This window comes from Hyperolius riggenbachi, chromosome 4, assembly GCF_040937935.1.
Source record: "Hyperolius riggenbachi isolate aHypRig1 chromosome 4, aHypRig1.pri, whole genome shotgun sequence".
Classification (NCBI taxonomy): domain Eukaryota; kingdom Metazoa; phylum Chordata; class Amphibia; order Anura; family Hyperoliidae; genus Hyperolius; species Hyperolius riggenbachi.
The window spans coordinates 311,818,874-311,830,668 of record NC_090649.1 but is presented as its reverse complement, the minus strand read 5'-3'; the positions used below and the strand labels follow the sequence as shown (position 1 = coordinate 311,830,668).

Sequence of the window (11,795 nt, the reverse complement as noted above, 5' to 3'; positions counted from 1 at the left end):
TGCCTACATATACTGGGCACATATACCCCTGCCTACATATACTGGGCACATATACCCCTGCCTACATATACTGGGGACATATCCCTCTGGCTAGTGGCTACATATACTATTATTATTATTTAGTATTTATATAGCGCCGACATATTACGCAGCGCTGTACAATGTATATATATATATCTTGTCACTAACTGTCCCTCAAAGGAGCTCACAATCTAATCCCTACCATTGCCATATGTCTATATATTATGTAGTGTAAGTATTGTAGTCTAGGGCCAATTTTAGGGGGAGCCAATTAACTTATCTGTATGTTTTTGGAATGTGGGAGGAAACCGGAGTGCCCGGAGGAAACCCACGCAGACACGGAGAGAACATACAAACTCTTTGCAGATAGTGCCCTGGCTGGGATTCGAACCAGGGACCCAGCGCTGCAAGGCGAGAGAGCTAACCACTACGCCACCGTGCTGCCCACTAGGCACATATACCCCTTACTACATATACTGGGCACATATACCCCTGGCTACATATATCTCTGGCTACATATACTGGGGACATATATCTCTGGCTACATATACTGGGCACATATACCCCTGCCTACATATACTGGGCACATATACCCCTGCCTACATATACTGGGCACATATACCCCTGCCTACATATACTGGGCACATATACCCCTGGCTACATATACTGGGCACATATACCCCTGGCTACATATACTGGGCACATATACCCCTGGCTACATATACTGGGGACATATACCCCTGCCTACATATACTGGGCACATATACCCCTGGCTACCTGTTCTGGGGACATCTCTACCCCTGGCTACCTGTTCTGGAGACATGTATACCGCTGGCCACTTATTCTGGGGACACCTATAGACCTGGGGCTACCTATTTTTGGGGAACCACTGCTGTCAGATTAAATGTATTTTGGGGAACTACTGCCAGATTATGTGTATTTTGGGGGAATCGCTGCTGCCAGATTACATCTATTTTTAGGTAACCACTGCCATATTATCTATATTTTTACGTGGATTTTTAGTGAAATACTGTAAGATTACATGGCATTTTGGGGGAGGGGGGGGGGGAAACACTATGGCAGAGCTCAAACTTACCCGGCAGACCTTTTACAGCACTACTAAAATCATGTTTATTTGGCCCCACCCATGACCACACCCACATTCTGTTGCATGACCATGCGAGCGGTGCAGGGGATTTTGTTAGTAAAAAAAATCTTTTGTCAGTAAATTTTTAGGTACTTGTCAGTAAAAAATAACGTGAAAGGTTGTCAACACTGGTAGTGGGGTTAGGAAGGATTAGCTACAGTAAAATATCAGTAACAATTACTGATAGTTTACTAACGAAAATGTACACTGTAATAGTTGAGTATCAGTAAATTTACCAATATTCTACTATCGGCACTGTTCCTGCGCCCAATTTTCCATGGTGCCCGAAATTCACATAGGCACATGAGTGTCAGTTACCACTATACCATACCTCCCAGCTTTTTGAGATGAGAAAGAGGGACACTTAAGCCACACCCCTGATCACGCCCCGTCACAACCCTAGTCACGCAATCCATAAAGATTTCATAAGAAAAATATGTTGTTTTTATAATTCAAACCACACTGGTCCTTAGTAATATATCAATTGGATGGGAATAAAGATTACAGTCCAGGACAGTCAAACACAATTTTTAGAAGAGAAATATATATATATATATTTATACAGAAACAGGGACAAAGTCCTGAAAGAGGGACAAATGAGGAGGAAAGAGGGACAGAGGGACAGGGCTCCCAAAGAGGGAGTGTCCCTTTTTAAAGCGGGACAGTTAGGAGCTATGCTATACACCCTCTAACATTTTGTGCAGTCCATGCTTGTCGGGCAAAGCTGTTTTGGATGCACAGAGGATAGCTGCAACACATTAGGCAGCCGGTGGATGATGTGTGTATTGTGACTGGAGGACGCGTGTGCAGCTGCCAGTGCCCTTGTTGTCAGGAGAGAAGAGCTGACCTTGTTTAGCAGCAGCACAGACTGCAGACAGCTCAGGGCTCTACAGGTGTCTGGTGTGCTCTCCTTTGTGCCGCCTGCTCTCCCGGGGCCTGTCTGGAGCCCTCCCCCTCCTCTGAAGTGTGCAGCACACTAACTACACAGGACGGAGGAGGTGGTGGAGGAGGAGGAGGGATCCAGAGAGGCTCTTTTCCTGTTTCATTTGAAACACAAGGCACAGCTTCACCGGCTGGCCTGCCAAGTTTTCCTCCCTGCACTTTGCCTGTTCTAGCAGAGTGTGGAAGTGGCAGCCGCTGGAGATGCGCAGATTCCGCCTCCCTGATTACTGTATGCAGTATATGGCGGCCCTGTGATTATAGGGAGAGCCCTCCGGACCCCCAGATCGCAGCCAGACACACATAATAGCGCCCATCAGTCCTCCCATCAGCGCTGGGATGTCATGAGAAGAAGCGCCTCTCCACTTGCCGGGTGAAACTTCTGTGCTGCCTCCCCGGCTCCGGACTGGGAGCTCTGCTGATTGTTGCTCGCATCACATTGGGCACAGCAGCCGAGCACTTGTATGCGCCGGGAATACAAATGATGAGGATTGTCTGGAAGCCACAATAGGAGGTGTGTGACCCGCTCGGCGCCCAGATCTGGATGTGGCAGCTGGATTATCTGCGGACGGCCGCTGTGTGGATGTGACCCCGGCCAGGAGACGTACAGCACTCGCCCTGTGACAATGCCGCTGCCTCTGCGGAGTGTGCAGCCCGGCCAGGTGTGCAGGTTGCCGGCCAGTGACGGGAGGGATGGCTCGGCTCTGGTGTTCGGCTCGCTGCAGGAGGTTAGCGCTCACTCCATGGTGCGCATCATCCAGCAGCTGTGTGACCTGTCCCGGCATGCGGAGGACATCTTCAGCAGCATCTATGGCCAGGCTGTCACCCTGGGGCAGCGCAGTGCCCGCCTGCAGCGCCGCCTGGCAGCTCTGCACCACTCCGTGTGCCGCCTGGACCACAGGAAGGTGCCAGTCCGTAAGTTCCCAACAATGCTAGACTGGGAAGGGGGGTTGTTTTCCACAGTATCCTCAGTGCAGCATGTGTGTAACTTCTGGCACGCCTTTCTACAATTCTATGGATTTTATCATTACATAGAAATGCTGTAGATACGTTTCGGCCTAAAGGTATTTTTTTTAGATAGTTTAGAAGTGTTCCTTTTAGTAGTGTAATGCCCCATTCACACTGTACCCATTTTGTTTTCTTCTCCATAGCAGTGCATTATGAAAAATCTTGCAGTTAAAACGAGTATACTGTGAACTGAGCCATAGGAAAACATGGGACTTACTTTGAAAATCAGTTGTCCTTTCAGTTATAACTGAGAGCAACTGATTAAAGTGAGTGTTTAGGCCCCGTTCACACTGCACGCGTTTCCAGCCGCGTTTTGGAAACGCGTGCAGGTGGCCGACACGCACGACATCAGACAGTGCATAGACAGTGGCGGCTCCAGGAAATTTTTTTAGGGGGTGCTATGCAGGTGCTGGACCAATTTCCGGGGCAAAAATGGGTGTGGCTACAACCTGCGGCGCGCGAAGCAATGGGCGTGGTCATGACCGGATGAGGGCGGGGCTAACTGTAATTTAAAGTGAACCCAGGGTGAGAGTGATATGGTGGCTGCCATATTTATTTCCTTTTAAACAATACTAGTTGCCTGGCAGCCCTGCTGATCTATTTGGCTGTAGTAGTGAACTGAATTACACCAGAAACAAGCCATGCAGCTAATCTTGTCAGTTCTGACAATATTGTCAGAAACCCCTGACCTGCTGCATGCTTGTTCAGGGTCTATGGTTGAAAGAATAAGAGGCAGAGGACCAGCACGGCAGCCAGGCAACTGGTACTGCTTAAAGGGAGATAAATATGGCAGCCTCAATATTATTCTCACCTCGGGGTTCCCTTTAAAAGTGCAACGCAAAGACAGAGGGCCCAAGTTTTGGTGACCCTTTTCCCAGAAAATTCACATAATTGTGCAGGTTTTCTCAAGAAAATACACGTAATGTGAGCAGATTTTAACAAAAAACACGTCCAATGACCCCAATATGCACAATCGTTATCAGATATGGCTCCAATATGCACAATCGGTAGCAGATATGGCCCCAATATGCACAATCGGTAGCAGATATGGCCCCAATATGCACAATCGGTAGCAGATATGGCCCCAATATGCACAATCGGTGGCAGATATGGTCCCAATATGCACAATCGGTAGCAGATATGGTCCCAATATGCACAATCGGTAGCAGATATGGTCCCAATATGCACAATCGGTAGCAGATATGGTCCCAATATGCACAATCGGTAGCAGATATGGTCCCAATATGCACAATCGGTAGCAGATATGGTCCCAATATGCACAATCGGTAGCAGATATGGTCCCAATATGCACAATCGGTAGCAGATATGGTCCCAATATGCACAATCGGTAGCAGATATGGTCCCAATATGCACAATCGGTAGCAGATATGGTCCCAATATGCACAATCGGTAGCAGATATGGTCCCAATATGCACAATCGGTAGCAGATATGGTCCCAATATGCACAATCGGTAGCAGATATGGTCCCAATATGCACAATCGGTAGCAGATATGGTCCCAATATGCACAATCGGTAGCAGATATGGTCCCAATATGCACAATCGGTGGCAGATATGGTCCCAATATGCACAATCGGTGGCAGATATGGTCCCAATATGCACAATCGGTGGCAGATATGGTCCCAATATGCACAATCGGTGGCAGATATGGTCCCAATATGCACAATCGGTGGCAGATATGGTCCCAATATGCACAATCGGTGGCAGATATGGTCCCAATATGCACAATCGGTGGCAGATATGACCCCAATATGCACAATCGGTGGCAGATATGACCCCAATATGCACAATCGGTAGCAGATATGACCCCAATATGCACAATCGGTAGCAGATATGACCCCAATATGCACAATCGGTAGCAGATATGACCCCAATATGCACAATCGGTAGCAGATATGACCCCAATATGCACAATCGGTAGCAGATATGACCCCAATATGCACAATCGGTAGCAGATATGACCCCAATATGCACAATCGGTAGCAGAAATGACCCCAATATGCACAATCGGTAGCAGAAATGACCCCAATATGCACAATCGGTAGCAGAAATGACCCCAATATGCACAATCCGTAGCAGAAATGACCCCAATATGCACAATCCGTAGCAGATATGACCCCAATATGCACAATCCGTAGCAGATATGACCCCAATATGCACAATCCGTAGCAGATATGACCCCAATATGCACAATCCGTAGCAGATATGACCCCAATATGCACAATCAGCATCACCTGAAAAAGAAAAGAAAAACCCATTTACTCACCTACAGCCAGAAGACCTTCTTTCCCGACCTCCTGTCCCGAGTCCCGACCTCATTGTGGCGCGCAGCGCCCGCGCGCCCACGATCCTCTTCCTTCCCGACGTCACGACGAGACTTCCTGCCTGCATGCAGAGAGCAGGGCTACGGGAAAATGGCCGCCCGAAGCCATGCACTGCAGACTCGAAGTCTGCAGAACAGGGCTCCGGGCGGCCATCTTACCGTAGCCCTGCCTGCTGCTCCGTGCTGCCGCTGTGTGAACTGACTTGGCGTCTTTTAGACGCCTGAAGTCAGTTCACTCCAGGGGGTGCTTTGGGGGTGCTTGGACAATTCTAGGGGGTGCTCGAGCACCCCCTTGCACCCCCCTGGCGCCGCCCCTGTGCATAGAGTGCACTGTCTGATGTTCACAATGCATGCGTTCCGGACCTATGCGGTCCGGGAACGCATGCTGCACGCATTTTTTGCAAAAACGTGTGGCTGTCCCATTCACTTTTCAGTGATGGGATCAGCCACGCAACGCATACAAACGCGGATGGCGTGCGTTCGTACGCGTTGCGTTTCGCATGCGTGGCCGTCCGCGTTTCTAATGTGAACGGGGCCTTACCATTTAAAAAATAAAAAAGTCGGATACTCCCCTAAGGAGAGGGAAGGCTCAGTCCTAATGAGCCTTCCCTCTCCTCTCCCGGTGCCCGGTCCCGCGCAGGATCCCCCGTGGCAGTATTCGACCAGTTCGGTCAAATACTGCCACTTCCGCATGCCGAAGGGAGCTTTCGGAAGCCTTCGGGAGCTTTCGGGCTCCCGAAGACGGGCCGCTCCATACTACGCATGCGCGAGCGCCCTCTATGACGCACTTGCGCGTGCGTAGTATGGAGCGGCCCGTCTTCAGAAGCCCGAGTGCTCCCGAAGACCTCCGAAGTCCCTGCGGCGGCGGACGCGAACGGGGGAGCCAGCGCAGCACCGAGGGCATCGGGAGAGAAGAGGGAAGGCTTATTAGGACCGAGCCTTCCCTCTCCTTAGGTGAGTATCTGACTTTTTTATTTTTAATGTGGTACCCATTGGCTTTAAGTGTAAATGGGGCCTTAGGGTCCTTTTACACTTAATCAGTTGCTCTCAGTTAAAACGGAAAGAAAACTGATTTTCAAAGTAAGTCCCATGTTTTCCTATGGCACCTTTCACACTTAACGCGTTTTAACTGAAATCTTTTTCCCAATACACTGCTATGGAAAAAACGCGCACTAACGCACACTGACGCAAACCAACTGATTGGCCTAGTGCACACCAGAGTGGTTCTGCTGCGGTTTGCGATACACCTGCGGGTGCGGATCCGCTAGGGTAATGTATTTCAATGGGCTGGTGCACACCAGAGCGAGAGGCGTTTTGCAGAAACGTATACTCCCGGGCTGCTGCAGATTTTGGATTGCGGATGCCTCACTGTTAAGTATAGGAAAAAACTCAAACCGCTCTGAAAAACGGCACTTCAGAGCGGTTTGCCAGGCGTTTTTTGTTACAGTAGCTGTTCAGTAACAGCTTTACTGTAACAATACATGAAATCTACTACACCAAAAACGCTTCACAAAACCGCAAAATGCTAGCTGAAACGCTACAGAAAAAGAACAAAAAGCGTTTCAAAATCTGCTAGCATTTTGCGGATCTGCTAGCGTTTTTTGGTGTGCACCAGGCCTATAAGTGTAAATGGGGCCTTAGGCTAAGTTTCCATTTGTGCATTTCATGGATGTTTCTCCGCATACAAATATGGAGGATGAATTATGGGCCCACTGAAATCGCATACAGGCAGGGAAAGAATTGGAGCATTTTTCTGGGGAGACATCGCATTCAGATTCTACCATAGCTGTGCTTTGCGGTTGCGACGTTCACAGTGTGGCGGGTGTATTGCGCTGTAACCACCGCTGTAGAGTTGAGGAGACAAAACAATTTTTGAGTACCTGGAGTCGGAGTCTGTGGTTTCATAAACTGAGGAGTTGGATGATTTTTGTACCCACTCCATAGCCCTGCAAGGACTGTGGAGTCTGAGCAGTTTTGCGTATCTGGAGTTGGTGGTTTCATAAACTGAGTTGGAGTGGGGTGATTTTTGTACTCACTCCTCAGCACTGGCTACAACTAATTGTGGAATGGTTAGGCACTGCATGCAGTGCATCACAGCAAAATTCACATGTTAACTGTTACAGTGAAGCATACTTTTCATTGACTGTATACGACTCAACATGCAGGTAATAAACGTTCTCGATCCATTTCATTGCGTTCCTGCTGTCATAGGGAATGCAACACAGCGGTCACAGTGAACGTGGCCTAAAAGGGCAGATTGATGGAAACAGCCAGTGAAACCAGTCAAACTTTGCTTAATATTTTAATTAGTATGGATCACGTCTTGCCAGTATCATTTCGGCTGATTTAGTCAATTATTTCATTGTGTGTACAGGATTTCCTTGTCCTCTAAGTACACACCCTTCATCAGTAATTGGCAGGGAGCACACCCATTTCTATAGCATGTCAACAATTACTGCATGCCTTGTCAGCCATAAAAACATATCTATTCAGGTTATGTTGTCAAGTACAATTGCTCACCTAGTTCAGCATACTTACCAATCAAGAAAATTAGACAGGTGCCTCTACTCCTATGACTAGTCAGAACCAGGGATGGTCACTAAAGCTGTGTACACACTGTTTAAAAAAAAAGATCCATTCCTGAAAAATGCATTCATAGGGCTCGATTCACAAAGCGGTGCTAACCCAGTTAGAGACTTTAGGCGTGATAACCATTGCACTACGCTGGTGAAAAGCCAGTTTAGGCGTGATAAGTTTAGATAAGTTTAGATCACACGCAAAGCAGCGCCATTAAATTCTATGCGAAGTGCACCAGACTTTGCTAGCGCAAAACTTTTGATCAGCTGTGCACTGCGGTGCTAACCCAGTTGGCGCCTAAACTTATCGCGCCTAAACTTATCACGCCTAAACTGAGTTTAGGTGTGATAAAGGGCTTTTCACCAGCGTGCTAACTGTTAGCTCCGCTTTGTGAATCAGGCTCATAGTCTGCATGATATCTGCAGATCTTATATACACCTTGTTTGACAGACAATCATCTGAAGATCTATCCTGGTGGATTTGATCTGCAGATGAATGTCTGTTATGCTGGGTTTACGCCATACAATTTTCTGTTAGATTTACCTGCCAGATAGATAAATTTCCAACATGTTGAACTTTATCTATCTTACGATCTATCTGCCGAGCAATTAGGCATTGTTCTTCTCAGCAGGAGATAAACAGAAGACAATGCACCAGTGATAATGACTATTCTCTACAGAAAACAATCTAATTATGCATTCTAATGCTGGGCATACACTGGTCGATCCGGCGGATCAACTACCGCTGCGTCCCCGCTCATCGATTCCCGGGGATCGAGCGGGCGGGGGTCGAGCAGCGTGATCGGACCAGCTGAATATTATCATCTGGCCGCTTCAGCTGCTTGATACACGGTACAGAAATGTACCGTGTATCCCCAGCATAACAGAAAATCTAACAGAAGAATCTAACAGAAAATTGTATGGTGTAAACCCAGCATTAAACAAGGTGTGTATGAGGATCTGCCGATATCATAGACTATGACAGCATTTTGCAGATACTGATCTGTTGCATGTGTACAGGATCTTGCACAGATTTTTATTTGATGGGGAGTTCAGCTCAATAAAATAGAATGTGTAGAGTATGGCTCTCATACTACATGGAAGGGGGTAAAATTGGTCTGATATCTTTCAAGTGTGTACACAGCTTAAGCTGCAATTTATTCTGAGTCGATGTAGGATTACGCAAATGGTTGCAAATTTATGCAGCTTGAAAAGTGGGCAGTTGAATCCCACCTCGTTCGATAAGTCAATTTTCATTCTGCATATATTTGCATACAATTTGTCAAGTAAGAGGGTGTTATGTTAGGAATACACTATGAGTTTTTTTCTGCAGATTCATTGGCCGATCGATTTTCATTCACTTCTATGACAAAATGGATCAGAAAATTGATCAGACCTGTCGGAAATTATCTATCGAGCCATCTATCTGCAAAAAAAACTTAATGGTTTATTGCCAGCATTAGTATAGCCACTATCACCCCAAGAGGTGCCCGATCTACAGCCACCAACTCCGTTGCCCATATTTGCATACAAAACTTGCATCAACAATTAGGCCTCTTTTCCACAGACTGTTGATGGGCAGTGAAATGCCTCTCAAACTCTCACAACTGCCTTACTGCTCACTGCAGCCTGGCAACTGCTTGCTGAGCACACAGTTCAACAGTCCGTGGAAAGGAAACCTTATTTGCACCTCCTTGACCATTCTTATTCACAACCTTCCCTCTTTGTAGGTGCATGCCCTGGTCTGCCATTTTTCACAGGTACCAGTCTGGCCAAGAACAACTCGCAAAGATGCAACCTAAACTAATTGTTTTGCATTCCTGTAATTATTTGTATGTCTTTAAGGAAGTAAATACCGTATTTTTCGACTATAAGACGCTCCTGACCATGAGACGCACCTAGGTTTAGAGGACAAAAGGCAAGGGAAAAAATATATACTAAACCTGGTGCATCCATTGTGAAGGGGTATCTTGTGGATTATGCCCCTTTGTACCTCTTGCCCCCTTGTACCTCTTGTCTCCCTGTGTCCTCCTCCATCCCCCTTGTGTCCTGTGTCTGCTTCTGTCCTCCTTGTGTCCTCCTCTATGCCCCTTTGTGTCCCCCTGTGTCCTCCCCTGCATGGGCACAATGCAGGGAGTCCCCGACATTGTGGTGGGTTGGTTGGAGGTTCATATTAGCAGGTTCATATTAACAGGTTCATATTAACACACAAATTAGGAACTCCCTGCATTTGTACTATACGATACAGTGACTTTTTTTTACCCACTTTTGGGGGAGAGAAAGTGAGTCTTATAGTCCAAAAAATACAGTACCTTATTTAAAGAGAACCCGAGGTGTGTTTAAAGAATGTTATCTGCATACAGAGACTGGATCTGCCTATACAGCCCAGCCTCTGTTGCTATCCCAAACCCCACTAAGGTTCCCCTGCACTCTGCAATCCCTCATAAATCACAGCCGTGCTGTGAGGCTGTGTTTACATCTGTAGTGTCAGTCTCAGCTGCTCCCCCGCCTCCTGCATAGCTCCGGTCCCTGCCCCCGTCCCTTCCCTCCAATCAACAGGGAGGGAAGGGATGCAGGCGGGGACTGGAGTTCTGCAGGAGGCGGGGAAAGCAGCAGACTGACACTAGAGATAAACACAGCCAGCTCTGACAAGCTGTTTGTCAGCAGCGTGGCTGTGATTTATGAGGGATTGCAGAGTGCAGGGGGACCTTAGGGGGGTTTGGGATAGCAACAGAGGCTGGGCTGTATAGGCAGATCCAGCCTCTGTATGCAGATATTCTTTAAACCCACCTCGGGTTCTCTTTAACCTATTTTGGTTCCTGGACGTAGTTTCTACGTCCAGGAACCATGCGCGCTACCGCGGCCGATCGCGCGTGTGCACGCGCACTCCCGGCCGCGGATTCGGTAGCCAGGGAATCAATGTATCGGGCTATGGTGCCCAATCATTGATTCCTCTCCCCCGCTGAAAAAGCGACAGCTTCTCTCAGAAGCTGCGCCTTTTCTGACCGTTCCCTTCCCGATGCGTCACTGTAAGCGTATGTTACGCTTAGAGTGACGTCATGTAAACAAACTCATGGCCGCCATCTTGTGGCCAAAAAGTAATACTACACCTGTAAAAAAAAAAAAAAAAAAAAAAATTAAAATTAACACACATTTACATTATAAATCTATTGTTTACCTCCCACCCTCCCAAAACTACCCAAATAAAATGTTTACTATAAAAAAAAACCCATTACAATAATAATAAAAAAAAACATGTAAATATTTACCTAAGGGTCTAAACTTTTTAAATATCAATGTAAAGATGAAATATTTCTATATTTTTTTTATTTTAAACTTGTAAATAGTGATAGATCCAAAATGGAAAAAATGCACCTTTATTTCCAAACAAAATATTGTCGCCATACATTGTGATAGGGAAATAATTTTAACGGTGTAATAACCGGGACATATGGGCAAATACAATACGTGAGTTTTAATTATGGAGGCATGTATTATTTTAAAACTATAATGGCTGAAAACTGAGAAATAATGAATTTTTTTCCGTTTTTTCTTATTCTTCCTGTTAAAATGCATTTACAGTAAAGTGGCTCTTAGCAAAATGTACCCCCCAAAGAAAGCCTAATTGGTGGTGGAAAAAACAAGATATAGATCAGTGCATTGTGATAAGTAGTGATAAAGTTATAGGCTAATGAATGGGAGGTGAACATTTCTCACGTGAAAACGACGGAACCTGAATGGGTTAAAAGGACTGCAGTCGT

The 11,795-nt window shown here is 46.6% G+C and overlaps 1 protein-coding gene across 2 annotated transcripts in view; it reads left to right on the top strand.

The window, feature by feature from the left end:
- The first annotated feature begins 2,045 nt into the window (after positions 1-2,045).
- NHSL1 (NHS like 1) overlaps positions 2,046-11,795 on the top strand; it is a 255,484-nt gene continuing 245,734 nt past the window's right edge. For both annotated transcript variants that reach the window (XM_068231670.1, XM_068231666.1), the window contains exon 1: positions 2,046-3,022. In XM_068231670.1, the coding sequence (XP_068087771.1) occupies positions 2,734-3,022 (289 nt within the window). In that variant the 5' untranslated portion in view covers positions 2,046-2,733. The remainder of the gene's footprint in view (positions 3,023-11,795) is intronic.